Here is a 15282-nt window from a genome sequence, read left to right as displayed (position 1 = left end):
AAAATCATGATGTTGGTTTTCTTTAGATTTACTGTTAGAGCCCAGTTTTGGCAGTATTTGTCGAGTAGGTCTAGTTGTTGCTGTAATCCCTGTTCTGTGGGAGACAGCAGAACCAGGTCTTCCGCATAGAACAGGGATTTCAATTCTCCATCCAGGAGACAGAGACCCGGTGACTCGCTTTGCTCCAGCATGTCTGCTAATTCATTTATGTATATGTTGAACAGGGTCGGGCTCAAATTGCAGCCCTGCCGGACGCCTCTTCTCTGGGTGAAGAAACCGGTGCGTTTGTCTCCAATTTTGACCCCGCATTTATTTTTCAGATACATCGATTTAATAAGGTCATAGACTTTGCCCCCTATTCCGCACTGAAGAAGTTTATAATAGAGCCCTTCGTGCCAGATAGAGTCAAAGGCTTTCTTGAAGTCGATGAAACAAGCGAATATTTTCCCATTTTTTGTTTGGTGTATATGTTTTTCAATGAGAGTGTGAAGGGTATAGATATGGTCGGCGGTGCGGTGTTTTGGAAGAAAGCCTATTTGATTTTTTCTGAGGATATTATGTTTGTTAAGAAAATCCAGTAATCTACTATTTAGAATACTGCAGAATAATTTCCCTAGACAACTGTTGACACAGATGCCGCAGTAGTTATTTGGGTCTGATTTGTTTCCACTTTTATATATGGGAGAGATGAGACCTTGGCACCAGATATCGGGAAAACAGCCTGAACGTAATATGATGTTGAATAACTTGAGTACCGCACCCCGCATCTCCATATTGCTGAACTTGAGCATTTCATTTTTGATGTTGTCTGGACCACAGGCTTTCTTTAGGTGGAGAGATTTTGTTTTTGTGGCCAGTTCTTTCCATGTGATTGGGGAGTCTAGAGGGTTTTGGTTGTCTTTAATTGTTGCTTCTAATGTGTGGAGTTTTTCTGTGACAATGGGCCAGAAATTCCAGAACGGGGCTTGCAGCGCGTGCAAGCCCCGTATTTGCACTTACCCCGCGCTCCTGCCAATCAGCTCCAGGGACGCCTGCACTTCCAGAAACTGAAACAAGAATCCCGGGCAGCGTATGACGTCACGCCGCCCAGGAGTGCAGCCAGCGCGGACCCAGGAGCGTGCAGTGTAAGTGAGACACGCCCCTTGAGGTCTCAGTTTCACTGGACACGCCCCCAATGTTTCTGTCAAGCTGCTTTGCTTTTTTACATGCAAAGCAGCAGTTTAAATAGGTTTTTGGAAGTTTTTTCAAGATTTTGGTAACTTTTATAAAATTTTTAAAATGTTTACATTATTTTGAGTAATCTGAAGTAGTTTTAAAGAGAATTAAAGCAATTTAAAGACTTTTAAAAGCCCTAAAAGAATTTTTTTAATTCCATTTATTTATTTAGCAATGTCGTCGTCATACGTGTCTTCACACTGTTCCCTTTGGGGAACTGTATGAAGTGGTGGAAGGATTTATGGTCGTGATTAACGCTCATTCCGTGACCGTAACCATCTTTGAACCAGCCATTAGGGCGGTTAGTCCTATGGCGGGAGGGTTTTACGGGCTCCCACAAGCTATACAAGGAGGGGGGGCCACCCACACCCACGGACGCAAATATCCCACTGGATGTCAACCCAGAATTTAGAGCCGGAGCTCCGACTCCACTTGCCGGGACTGTCTGGAGCGGGGTTCGAAACCCTACCCAGATCTGGCCCAGCGGCGGGGATCCTACCGCTATGACAAACGCCCAATCCGATTAGCAACGTGAAATGGCAGCATAGGGCTCCAGTCACGGGGAGGGAAAAGGCGCAGGAAACGTATGGGTGTCACCTTTTGTGCGGAGTGGGCCTTTTGCGTAGCAGTAAGCATCCCCTCCGCTGGGCCAGAAGGAGTAGGGTTTTGAACCCCACTCCAGACAGTCCCGGCAAGTGGAGTCGGAGCTCCAACTTTAAATTCTGGGTGGACATCCAGCGGGATACTTGCGTCCGTGGGTGTTGGTGGCCCCCCCCCCCCTCAGATGGGTTGTGGGAGCCCGTAAAACCCTCCCGCCATAGGACTAACCACCCTAATGGCTGGTTCAAAGATGGTTACGGTCACGGAATGAGCGTTAATCACGGCCATAAATCCTTCCACCACTTCATACAGTTCCCCAAAGGGAACGGTGTGAGGATACGTCCGATGATGACCTCTTGCGCAATGCACCTCCTTGGACCCTCAGTCGCAGATGCGAGGGGGCAAGTCGTGCAAGTGTTAAATTTTTTATTTTATTGACATGTAAAATGTTGGCCCAATAATTCCCTTCCAAATGCGCTAGTACGGTCGGGGTACTTACGCATCTGGCCGGATGAAATGCCGGTTTTCAGCATGCACAGTGCATGTGGGGAAAACCGGCATTTCCTGTCCTCTGAACGAAGGGGTTCAGGGGCAGAACGCGTGCGACTGCACATGCAGCGCGTGCGCAGTATAATTCGCCGCTTTCATTAATGCTTTCAGTGAGGTCCAGTCATTACAACTTACACATGAAAAAAGCATGGGTACAGTTGCTACAGAGGCTGCGGAGGAAGATATTTCTTATCGTGGAGCTTCTGAAAGTATGTATGTCTGTATATATTCCTTTGCGTGTAATGTATATATTCCTTTACTTATGTGTATGAATGTATTATTTAATTATGACTTTCAGAGAAAGTAACTTATTGGAAAATCATAATTAAAAACATACATTCATAGTAAAGGAATATAAAACATACATACATATACGTAAAGGAATATATGTGGACATACATACATAACTCATTCTCACATTCCATTCACACAGCCACAAATGCTCCTTCTACCTACCGTTCTGAAAACCCTTTTTTAAAAAAAAAAAAAAAAATTTAACTTTAAAACTTACTTAAAATTTCTTAAAATAACTTCCCTCCCTTTCCCAAACAAAAATATTGCATTTCAAAAGCTCCACGATAAAATATATCTTCCTCCGCAGCCAATGAACCACTTTACACTTGCTTTTTTTCAGTGTAAGTTCTGAGGACTTACCCTCACGGATTTCATGAACGAAATCCACGAAGTTCACTGCGCAAGCGCTGCCTGTGCAGTCGCACGCGCTCGAGGTCTGGAAATGCCGGCGTTCCCCGCATGCGCTGTTCCTGCTGAACGCCGGCATTTCCAACGGCCAGAAGCGTGAGTACACCGAGCGCACTCACGCTTCTGGCCTGGAATTTCTGGCCCAAGATGTTGACTTGGGTTTGTTTCGTTTATTGGGATGTCTTTGTAGAGGTTTTCAAAATGTGTTCTCCAGATGTCGCCATCTTGGATTGGTAATGCTTGCAATTGTGTTGTACTCAGGTTATTCCACATTTCCCAGAATTGATTTGGATTAGTGGAGTTTTCAATTTCTTCGAGTATTTTGTGGGTATAATTTTGTGTTTTGTTCCTAATGGTGTGTTTATATCTTTTGAGGGGCTCATTGTATCTAATATGTAGGTCTGGATTGTTTGGTTGGCGATGCTTTTGGTTTGATATTTTTCTCAGGTCTTTTCTGGCATTTTTGCATTCGTGGTCAAACCATTTCTCATTTTTATTTTGTCTTTTGTAACGTTTCCTCTTCTGTTTCACAAGGTCGGCTTTTACAGCTGCCTCATGGAAGATCATATTTATATCCTCTATGGCCATGTTTACACCATCTCTGGTGATCTCATACAGATTTTCTTTAAATTTTGATATTTTACTTGAGATCAGGTGAATTTAGTGCTGTGATGAATTTATCTCCACTGTCTGGGGCCCATCTGTATGTCTGGTTTATTTTATGTAGCTTACTGGGTTCCTTTTTTGTGTCTGTAGTTTGGGCAGAAAGTTTAAGGTACACATTTATTTGGTTATGGTCTGAGAGGGGGGATTGCTGCCTGACAGTGAATGCGTTGATATCGCAGGGATCCGGGTCAGTGATTGTATAATCCACCACACTAGACCCAAGAGTTGAGGAATATGTGAGTCTCCCTAAGGAGTCCCCTCTGAACCTACCGTTGACTATGTACAGGCCTAAGGCTCGGCAGAGTTGCACTACCTCCCTACCGCTTTTATTTATTTCGCAATCGAGGTTGTTCCGATTTGCGATGGCTGGTGTGACATATAAAGGGGTCTGGCCAAACACATGGTTGTTGCCCTGTGGGTCTATGAAGTCAGGTTCACATCCGGTCCTTGCATTTAGGTCCCCACATAGTAGCACCTTTCCTTGGGCCTGGAAATGGCTGATTTCCATGTGGAGAGTATCAAATAACTCCTCTTCAAAATATGGCGATTCTATTGGCGATATGTAGATCGCACATAAGTGAAGATCGTTTTTTGCTATTCCTATATTTTTATCTAATTTTAGCCATACGTGTGATTTTCCCTGTTTTATCGGTGAGATGTGTTTGTTCAGTTCTCCTTTATACCACTCCAGGATTCCCCCGGAGGTTCTGCCCTTGCGTGTCTTAGTGTTCTTTACTGAGGGCACGATGATTTCATGGTACATTGGAGGACAGTGGGTCGGCATGTCCTTTTGGCACCATGTTTCTGTTAACACAATTATATCAACGTCTTTTAGCTTTTAGGAATTCAGGGTCTGTACTCTTCATCCCAAAAGTTGAGGAGCGGAGACCCTGGATATTCCAGCAGCTTATGTGGAAAGAACGCATTTATATAGTTCAAAAAACGAAATAAAATGGACCTATTTTGTGGGATGAGTGTGGAAACACTATTTTCTCTCAGTTCAGTTCAGTTCAGTTCAAATGCTTTATTGGCATGAAAGTTTACAGAGAACCATATTGCCAAAGCTTACATAGCAAAAAGGTACAGTTTTCCAACATTCTGTAGGTGTCAATCGATTTGACATTTGTTGGGTATATACAATATTACTTTTAAACAATATTAATTTTAAACAGTCTTTCTACTTCATTTGGTACGTTCAATATTAATTTTAAACAGTCTTACTTTTAAACAGTCCTCAGGTTGTGACATGTTGTTACATATTTAGCCCCAAGGTATGGTCTGTCTCCTTCTCCTAGGACTAATCTCAATTTTGACAGATCATCCAATTCCTTGAAATCTGGGGTTGTTTGGCTTAGCTTGTTGAATAATATGTTTCTTGATGTGTTGAATTTTTCGCATTTTAGGAGGAAATGCATTTCTGTTTCAACCTCGCCGGCCAGACATTGATCGCATATTCTATTCTCTCTAGGCTGCCAGGATTTCTTGTATCTGCCTTTTTCAATTTCCAGTTGGTGGTCGCTTAGTCTGTACCTGGTGAGGGTCTGTCTCTGTTTTGTGTCTCTGATGGTCGTGAGGTAGTCTGCCAGTTTATATTCTCTTTTTAGGGCCCAGTAACATTCTAATCTGCTTTGGCTTTCGGTTATTTTGTTCCAATGTTCCAGGTAGGTTTCTTTGCATTGTTTAATGATTTGGTTCACTCGGATTGGTGTTTGGACGGCTGTGTTGGTCTGGGGCTGGTCAGGGTCCGGCTGAGTACTTAGTTTCAGTAGCAGCTGACTCAGGGGACTCTTTTCTGGGTTTAGCTCTTGGGTCTGAAAGGCTTTGAAATGAAGGGTGTCTGGGGAGCTAGATTTGAGGTGATTTAGGAAGTTTAGTGCTCGTTTTTGGATGTTTATTATCAGTGGGTATCTGCCTAGTTCGGCTCTGCATGTATTTGTTGGCGTTTTTCTTTGGATGCGAAGGATGCTTCGGCAGAATTCTGCATGTAGGGCTTCTATTGTGTGTTTTTCCCATTTAGTGTAGCTTTGGTGGTTTAGCGGGCCCCATACTTCACTACCGTACAGTGCAATGGGCAGGATTATGCTGTCAAATATTTTGAGCCAGATTTTGATTGGGATTTGGATGTTGTAGAATTTTCTTTTTATTGCATATAGGGCTCTTCGGGCTTTTTCTTTTAGTGCATTCACTGCTATGCTGAAGCTCCCTGATGCTGTAATAGTTAGACCAAGGTAGGTGTAGCTCATAGTGTGTCCTATAGTGGTATCACTGAGGGTAAACTGGTATTTGTTTTCCCGACATCTGGGCCTTTTTTGAAAAATCATGATGTTGGTTTTCTTTAGACTTACTGTTAGAGCCCAGTTTTGGCAGTATTTGTCGAGTAGGTCTAGTTGTTGCTGTAATCCCTGTTCTGTGGGAGACAGCAGAACCAGGTCGTCCGCATAGAACAGGGATTTCACTTCTCCATCCAGGAGACGGAGACCTGGTGACTCGCTTTGCTCCAGCATGTCTGCTAATTCATTTATGTATATGTTGAACAGGGTCGGGCTCAAATTGCAGCCCTGCCGGACGCCTCTTCTCTGGGTGAAGAAATCGGCGCGTTTGTCTCCAATTTTGACCCCGCATTTGTTTTTCAGATACATTGATTTAATAAGGTCATAGACTTTGCCCCCTATTCCACACTGAAGCAGTTTATAATAGAGCCCTTCGTGCCATATAGAGTCAAAGGCTTTCTTGAAGTCGATGAAACAGGCGAATATTTTCCCATTTTTTGTTTGGTGTATATGTTTTCCAATGAGGGTGTGAAGGGTATAGATATGGTCGGCGGTGCGGTGTTTTGGAAGAAAGCCTATTTGGTTTTTTCTGAGGATATTATGTTTGTTAAGAAAATCAAGTAATCTACTATTTAGAATACTGCAGAATAACTTCCCTAGACAACTGTTGACACAGATGCCGCGGTAGTTATTTGGGTCTGATTTGTTTCCACTTTTATATATGGGGGAGATTAGTCCTTGGCACCAGATATCGGGAAAACAGCCTGAACGTAATATGATGTTGAATAATTTGAGTACCGCACCCTGCATCTCCATATTGCTGAACTTGAGCATTTCATTTTTGATGTTGTCTGGGCCACAGGCTTTCTTTAGGTGGAGAGATTTTGTTTTTGTGGCCAGTTCTTTCCATGTGATTGGGGAGTCTAGAGGGTTTTGGTTGTCTTTAATTGTTGCTTCTAATGTGTGGAGTTTTTCTGTGACCTGATGTTGACTTGGGTTTGTTTCGTTTATTGGGATGTCTTTGTAGAGGTTTTCAAAATGTGTTCTCCAGATGTCGCCATCTTGGATTGGTAATGCTTGCAATTGTGTTGTACTCAGGTTATTCCACATTTCCCAGAATTGTTTTGGATTGGTGGAGTTTTCAATTTCTTCGAGTATTTTGTGGGTATAGTTTTGTGTTTTGTTCCTAATGGTGTGTTTATATCTTTTGAGGGTTTCATTGTATCTCGTACGTAGATCCGGATTGTTTGGTTGCCGATGCTTTTGGTTTGATATTTTTCTCAGGTCTTTTCTGGCATTTTTGCATTCGTGGTCAAACCATTTCTTATTTTTATTTTGTCTTTTGTGACGCTTCCTCTTCTGTTTCACGAGGTCGGCTTTTACAGCTGCCTCATGGAAGATCATATTTATATCCTCTATGGCCATGTTTACACCATCTCTGGTGATCTCATATAGATTTTCTTTAAATTTTGAAATTTTACTTGTGAGATCAGGTGAATTTAGTGCTGTGATGAATTTATCTCCACTGTCTGGGGCCCATCTGTATGTCTGGTTTATTTTATGTAGCTTACTGGGTTCCTTTTTTGTGTCTGTAGTTTGGGCAGAAAGTTTAAGGTACACATTTATTTGGTTATGGTCTGAGAGGGGGGATTGCTGCCTGACAGTGAATGCGTTGATATCGCAGGGGTCCAGGTCAGTGATTGTATAATCCACCACACTAGACCCAAGAGTTGAGGAATATGTGTGTCTCCCTAAGGAGTCCCCTCTGAACCTACCGTTGACTATGTACAGGCCTAAGGCTCGGCAGAGTTGCACTACCTCCCTACCGCTTTTATTTATTTCACAATCGAGGTTGTTCCGGTTTGCGATGGCTGGTGTGACATATAGAGGGGTCTGGCCAAACACATGGTTGTTGCCCTGTGGGTCTATGAAGTCAGGTTCACATCCGGTCCTTGCATTTAGGTCCCCACATAGTAGCACCTTTCCTTGCGCCTGGAAATGGCTGATTTCCATGTGGAGAGTGTCAAATATCTCCTCTTCAAAATATGGCGATTCTATTGGAGGTATGTAGATCGCACATAAGTAAACATCGTTTTTTGCTATTCCTATATTTTTATCTAATTTTAGCCATACGTGTGATTTTCCCTGTTTTATCGGTGAGATGTGTTTGTTCAGTTCTCCTCTATACCACACCAGGATTCCCCCGGAGGTTCTGCCCTTGCGTGTCTTAGTGTTCTTTACTGAGGGCAGAATGATTTCATGGTACATTGGAGGACAGTGGGTCGGCATGTCCTTTTGGCACCATGTTTCTGTTAACACAATTATATCAATGTCTTTTATAGCTTTTAGGAATTCAGGGTCTGTACTCTTCATCCCAAAAGTTGAGGAGCGGAGACCCTGGATATTCCAGCAGCTTATGTGGAAAGAACGCATTTATATAGTTTAAAAAAAACGAAATAAAATGGACCTATTTTGTGGGATGAGTGTGGAAACACTATTTTCTATAATGCTAAATGATGATTTAGTATAAATTTCATGAGGCATGCACATATAGCTATCTAATAATAGTAATAATAATGATAAGATAACAATAATGATAATGATAAATAACTATTAATAATTTAGTGCATTCCTCTCCGGCTTTCTATCAGGCTGTTCATCATCGTCATGATCTTTCTCAGTTCTTGGTCTACAGTCTGTGGTCTAGAGGGGGGTCTTGGGTCAGGTATAAAAGCACGGTTCTGTTGTTGGTTTTGTATAGGGGGGTGGGGGACATTGGTGGTCCTGTTTGGGTTACGGCTCCCAATGGTAGAGGGGGTGGGAGGGCTGCGTCTTTTGGCAGTGTTTATGAGGTTTCTTGCGAAGACCCACATCCGCTGTTTGAGTAGATGTATTTCGTCATAGAGGTCCCTTGTGTTGATGTTTGGATGATGGGCCAGGTAGACGTTGGGGAGGACAGAACATCTCGTGTCGATCTCCCTGTTGGTGTTGTGGATTATATAGGCTGGGGTGTCCTTTCTGGGCAGTAGTGTGGAGATCACGATCCGCGCCTCGGGGAATTCCTTGCTGGCCTTTTCCGCCATCCTGCTCACCGCCCTAGCAGTGCCTTCCTGTAGGGTGCGTAGGTCGTTTGTGCCTGTGTGGATCACAAGCCATTTGGGGCTTCCAAGGGATTCTTTGTTCAGGATCTTCATTGCATGGTCTGTGTTGCTGCACCATTTTTTCAGGACTTGATGACCTGGGAACAGCCTCTGGGGGTCCAGAAACTTTCCGTTGGAGTCGGTCAGCAGGACCGCCTGAGGGGCTGGTTTTTCAGACTGGGTAGCAGTAGTCTGGGCAGGAGTCGACTGATGGCTGGTTGTTGGCTGGGTTTCTGGGATATGTGTGGCAGGAGCAGGGTTTGAGGCTTTCGGTGTGTCCTCGTGTGGGGGGGCATCTGACGGGTTCTGTGTCCCTGTGTGTGAGGACTGGGTAGCGGTAGTCTGGGCAGGACTCGACTGAGGGCTGGTTGTTGTCTGGGTTTCTGGGATAGGCTGTGTGGCAGGAGCGGGGTTTGTGGCTTTCGGTGTGTCCTCGTGTGGGGTGGCATCCGACGGGTTCTGTGTCCTTGTGTGTGTTGTTTTTTGGACCTTAAGAGGTTTGTGTTGCCTGCTGAGCCTTTCTACGGCCTCCATCGTTTTGTTTAGCTGGGTATGGAGTTCTTTGATCTTATTTCTTTGTTCCTCTACGGTCTTTCTCAGCTTGTGGATGGTGGACTCGTTTTCCGTTTTCAGCTGTTTGAGTTCCTCCGTCCAGTTCTTGGCCTGTGTTTCTCTGTATTCGTTGAATTCGAGTTCTAGTTTGGACAGACTCTCTTTCAGCAGTTTGTTTGCGTTGAGAGGTGTGGGAGGGGTGGAGATGGTCAGGGAGGTGTGTGTCTCTGCTGGACTCTCTTCTTCTTCCTCCGCTTGGCTCTCATCATCCTCTGTTCGACTCTCTTTTGCCTCCTGTCCATTGGTCCTATTTGTGTCTGCCTTAGTTTTCAACTGGGGGAATTCCTTTTCGAAGGAGTCCAGATTTTCTACATTCCCCTGTATCATGATCTTTCCTTTTTTGTTGTAGTAGCTTATGGTTAGCAGGGGGTCATCTTTATCTAGATTTCCATCTTTACATATTTTCAGTCTGCCTCCACTGCCAATACCTTCGCTGGAGACGTATGCGTAGTATTTTTGTAAAGTCTCCTTCCATGAGGGAACGGAGTCGGTGTAGAATATGAGGTTGTTCTTCGTCTTAATCCCTTTGTGTGTGGTATAGTCAACGTAGAGGACCTCTGGGTTACTTTTTAGTGTTATGTCCTTGTGTTTTTCCTTTGCTTTATTTTTTGTGCATTGCTCAGGATATTTCATTTCCCTGCTCATTGTAGTCGTTTGTTTTGTCTCAGGTAGATAACTTTTTTTCTCTTTTTTGTGTCGTGTTCCACCTTATCCCACTTTTAGGTCCAAAATTGAGAGTTTTTCAGGGGTTCATCTTTGATATAGCTGCTCTTAAAAGTTTCTCTCTCTCTCTCTCTCACAGGTTCCTGGTTCGGGTTGTTTATCGTTTCTCTCGGGTTTCTATTCCTTTTTTCTCGCGGGTTTGTTGTTCTTTTTCTAGGTTAATTAAATTTAGGTAGATCTAGGTAAAGCTTTTTTCCTCCGGACCCGGAGTTTTCCTCTCTCTCCTCGCGTCGGTCTCAGGCTGTTTCTGCTCTGGTCCCAGCCCCTCGGCTCGGCTGTGCAGTCCCGGCCCGGTGTTTGTCCGAGTTTCTCCGACCCCGGAGTTTCTCGGGTTTCAGGCCCCGGGCTTGCTCGCTCTCCGGGCTTCTGCCCTGGTCCCAGCCTCTCGGATCGGCTGTGCTGTCCCGGCCCGGTGTTTGTCCGAGTTTCTCCGACCCCGGAGTTTCTCGGGTTTCAGGCCCCGGGCTTGCTCTCTCTCCGGGCTTCTGCCCTGGTCCCAGCCCCTCGGCTCGGCTGTGCAGTCCCGGCCCGGCCCGGTGTTTGTCCGAGTTTCTCCGACCCCGGAGTTTCTCGGGTTTCAGGCCCCGGGCTTGCTCGCTCTCCAGGCCTGACAGTCCCGACCCGATCCGGCACCCCTACCTCTCCACTCGCCTCTTTGACTGGCTCGGGCCGCTCCTCCCGGTCTGGGTCTACTCCTGTTGCTGCTCGCTCTCCTTCTCTCCGGTGCCTCGCTCGGCCCGGTTCCTCGGGCCTTTCTCCGGCTTCAGGCTCCGTGCTCCGGTTGCTGCTCGGGCTCTGCTTTGCTGCATCGTTGTCCAGGTTTTTTCCCGGATTTATTTTTCTCTTTCTCGCTATCTTATCTTTTTTCGTTTTTTTTTTTTTTTTTTTCCCTCTTTGACGCTCTTTTGGCGCTCTTTTTTTCCTCGGTTTTCTTAGATGTTTAAACTAAACTAAACTTAAACTTAAAACTACACTAAACTTAGCTAACTTAGACCATGGCAACCGCTCACCCCGACCTCAGCGCGCTCTCTCTCTCAATGTCTCTCTCTCTCTCAATGTCTCTCTCTCTCTCACAATGTCCCTCCCCCCCCCGTCTGGCGCCCCGCCCGCTCGCCCCCTGTCTGGCGCCCGCCCCGCTCGACCCCGTCTGGCGCTCGCCCCCCGTCTGGCGCCCGACCGCTCGCCCCCCGTCTGGCGCCCCGCCCGCTCGCCCCCCGTCTGGCGCCCGCCCGCTCGCCCCCCGTCTGGCGCCCGCCGGCTCGCCCCCCGTCTGGCGCCCGCCGGCTCGCCCCCCGTCTGGCGCCCGCCCGCTCGCCCCCCGTCTGGCGCCCCGCTCGCTCGCCCCCCCGTCTGGCGCCCGCCCGCTCGCCCCCCGTCTGGCGCCCCGCTCGCTCGCCCCCCGTCTGGCGCCCGCCCGCTCGCCCCCCGTCTGGCGCCCGCCCGCTCGCCCCCCGTCTGGCGCCCGCCCGCTCGCCCCCCGTCTGGCGCCCGCACCGCTCGCCCCCCGTCTGGCGCCCGCCCGCTCGCCCCCCGTCTGGCGCCCGCCCGCTCGCCCCCCGTCTGGCGCCCGCCCGCTCGCCCCCCGTCTGGCGCCCGCCCGCTCGCCCCCCGTCTGGCGCCCGCCCGCTCGCCCCCCGTCTGGCGCCCGCCCGCTCGCCCCCCGTCTGGCGCCCGCCCGCTCGCCCCCCCCGTCTGGCGCCCGCCCGCTCGCCCCCCGCCTGGCGCCCGCCCGCTCGCCCCCCGCCTGGCGCTCGCCCCCCGCCTGGCGCCCGCCCGCTCGCCCCCCGCCTGGCGCTCGCCCCCCCCAGGCGCTCGCCCCCGGCCCGGCGCCCGCCCGCTCGCCCCCGGCCCGGCGCCCGCCGGCTCGCCCCCCGCCCGGCGCCCGCCGGCTCGCCCGGCGCCCGCACCGCTCGCCCCCCGCCCGGCGCCCGCCCGCCCGGCGCCCGCCCGCTGGCCCCCCGCCCGCTGGCCCCCCGCCCGGCGCCCGCCCGCTGGCCCCCCCGCCCAGCGCCCGCCCGCTGGCCCCCCGCCCGGCGCCCGCCCGCTGGCCCCCCGCCCGGCGCCCGCCCGCTGGCCCCCCACCTGGCGCCCGCCCGCTGGCCCCCCCGCCTGGCGCCCGCCCGCTGGCCCCCCGCCTGACGCCCCGCCCGCTGGCCCCCCGCCTGGCGCCCGCCCGCTCGCCCCCCGCCTGGCGCTCGCCCCCTGCCAGGCGCTCGCCCCCGGCCCGGCGCCCGCCCCGCTCGCCCCCGGCCCGGCGCCCGCCGGCTCGCCCCCCGCCCGGCGCCCGCCGGCTCACCCGGCGCCGCGCCCGCTCGCCCCCCCGCCCGCCCGCTCGCCCCCCCGCCCGGCGCCCGCGCCGCTCGCCCCCCGCCCGCGCCCGCGCCCGCCCGCTCGCCCCCCGCCCGGCGCTCGCCCCCCGCCCGGCGCCCGCCCGCTCGCCCCCCCGCCCGGCGCCCGCCCGCTGGCCCCCCGCCCGCTGGCCACCCGCCCGGCGCCCGCCCGCTGGCCCCCCCGCCCGGCGCCCGCCCGCTGGCCCCCCGCCCGGCGCCCGCCCGCTGGCCCCCCGCCCGGCGCCCGCCCGCTGGCCCCCCCGCCCGGCGCCCGCCCGCTGGCCCCCCGCCCGCTGGCGCCCGCCCGCTGGCCCCCCCCGTCTGGCTGGCTCGCTCCCTCCCCCTCTGGCTGGCTCGCTCCCTCCCTCCCCGTCTGGCTGGCTCGCTCCCTCCCTCCCCGTCTGGCTGGCTCGCCCCCTGTCTGGCGCTCGTGCTCCCCGTCTGGCGCTCGCTCCCTCCCCGTCTGGCGCTCGCTCCCTCCCCGTCTGGCGCTCGCTCCCTCCCCGTCTGGCGCTCGCTCCCTCCCCGTCTGGCGCTCGCTCGCCCCCTGTCTGGCGCTCACTCCCGCCCTGTCTGGCGCTCGCTCGCTCTCTGTGCCTAATTCTCTCAAATCTGTTATTTGACTGCATGTAACCTTGTTTCTTTGCTGGTTTTAACAACTCCTGTCTTTTTTCTCTCTCTCTCTTTCCCCCCTTCTCTTCCCCCTCCCCCCCCCACAATCGCCTGCCGATCTGCCGTGCTGTTGCCGTCCTTCGTTGGGTGAAAGGTCGAGTGTCAGAGTGCAGAGTGTCAGGAACAGGTGGAGAGCATTCTGTCTGAGAACGATGCCCTCCGCACGGGTTTAGCGGCCCTAGAGCAGGTACCGACCTTCAGGAACCGTCTTGGTCCGTGCGCGCGCAACAGAGGCTGCCCTCCATTGGTCCAACTGCGCGGGTCACGTGACTGCTTAACGGACGGGGATGGCACCTAATGGCGGGAGGGGGGCTGGGGGGGGAGACGCCGAGAGCAGACCTTTCGGCTTGGCTGGGTGGGGACCCTGTGGGCTCGAGGCTGGGTGGGGACCCCGCGGGCTCCAGGCTGGGTGGGGACCCCGCGGGCTCCAGGCTGGGTGGGGACACCGCGGGCTCCAGGCTGGGTGGGGACCCCGTGGGCTCGAGGCTGGGTGGGGACCCCGCGGGCTCGAGGCTGGGTGGGGACTCAGCGGGCTCGAGGTGAGGTGGGGACCCCGCGGGCTCGAGGCTGGGTGGGGACCCCGCGGGCTCGAGGTGAGGTGGGGACCCCGCGGGCTCGAGGCTGGGTGGGGACTCAGCGGGCTCGAGGTGAGGTGGGGACCCCGCGGGCTCGAGGTGAGGTGGGGACCCCGCGGGCTCGAGGCTGGGTGGGGACCCCGCGGGCTCGAGGTGAGGTGGGGACCCCGCGGGCTCGAGGCTGGGTGGGGACCCCGCGGGCTCGAGGTGAGGTGCGGACCCCGCGGGCTCGAGGCTGGGTGGGGACCCCGCGGGCTCGAGGCGAGGTGGGGACCCCGCGGGCTCCAGGCTGGGTGGGGACCCCGCGGGCTCGAGGCGAGGTGGGGACCCCGCGGGCTCGAGGCGAGGTGGGGACCCCGCGGGCTCGAGGCGAGGTGGGGACCCCGCGGGCTCGAGGCGAGGTGGGGGCTCGAGGCGAGGTGGGGACCCCCGCGGGCTCGAGGCGAGGTGGGGACCCCGCGGGCTCGAGGCGAGGTGGGGACCCCGCGGGCTCGAGGCTGGGTGGGGACCCCGCGGGCTCGAGGCTGGGTGGGGACCCCGCGGGCTCGAGGCGAGGTGGGGAGCCCGCGGGCTCGAGGCGAGGTGGGGAGCCCGCGGGCTCGAGGCGAGGTGGGGAGCCCGCGGGCTCGAGGCGAGGTGGGGAGCCCGCGGGCTCGAGGCGAGGTGGGGACCCCGCGGGCTCGAGGCGCGGTGGGGATCCCGCGGGCTCCAGGCTGGGTGGGGACCCCGCGGGCTCGAGGCGAGGCGGTACTTGGCCTCAAGCAGCCGGGAAGGCCCGGGCTCCGTCCTGTCCCATCTTAAGGGCCTGTGCGAACTGGTCCGTGCCGGCCTGTATGCGTCACACGAGCCTCCTCCTTCCCCCCCACCCACCCCTACTTCACCTCACCCTATCGGCACATCCTTCCCTTCGCTCCTCACTCGGAGAATCTTACAGCGCAGGAGGAGGCCATTCAGCCCGACGGGCCTGCGCCGGCCCTTTGAACCAGCTCTCCAATTTAGTCCCGCACCCCCTCCCCCAGCTTTCTCCCTTCCCCATAACCCTGCAAAGGAGTCCTCCTGGCGCACACGTCCGATTGCCTCCTGAAAGACCCTCTGGAACCTGATTCCATCGCCCTTTCAGGCAGCGCGTTCCACATCATCAGAGCCCTCTGTGCGAAGAAATTCCTCCTCCTTCCTCCTCTGGTTCTTTTGCCAATTATTATAAATCTGTGACCTCTGGTTACCGACC

General features: G+C 53.1%; 1 protein-coding gene across 1 annotated transcript in view; it reads left to right on the top strand.

Moving 5' to 3' along the window:
• Positions 1-15282, top strand: part of LOC147086716 (GRIP1-associated protein 1-like) — a 124206-nt gene that overhangs the window by 80758 nt on the left and 28166 nt on the right. Inside the window, exon 15 of the mRNA XM_085978308.1 lies at positions 13574-13666. Coding sequence (XP_085834434.1) covers positions 13574-13666 — 93 coding nt within the window. The remainder of the gene's footprint in view (positions 1-13573; positions 13667-15282) is intronic.

The sequence above is a fragment of the Somniosus microcephalus genome, unplaced genomic scaffold (genome assembly GCF_052327205.1).
Source record: "Somniosus microcephalus isolate GS21.2 unplaced genomic scaffold, FLI_Smic_1.0 unresolved_chr7, whole genome shotgun sequence".
Taxonomy (NCBI): Eukaryota; Metazoa; Chordata; class Chondrichthyes; order Squaliformes; family Somniosidae; genus Somniosus; species Somniosus microcephalus.
This window is presented reverse-complemented; position numbering and strand designations above follow the sequence as displayed.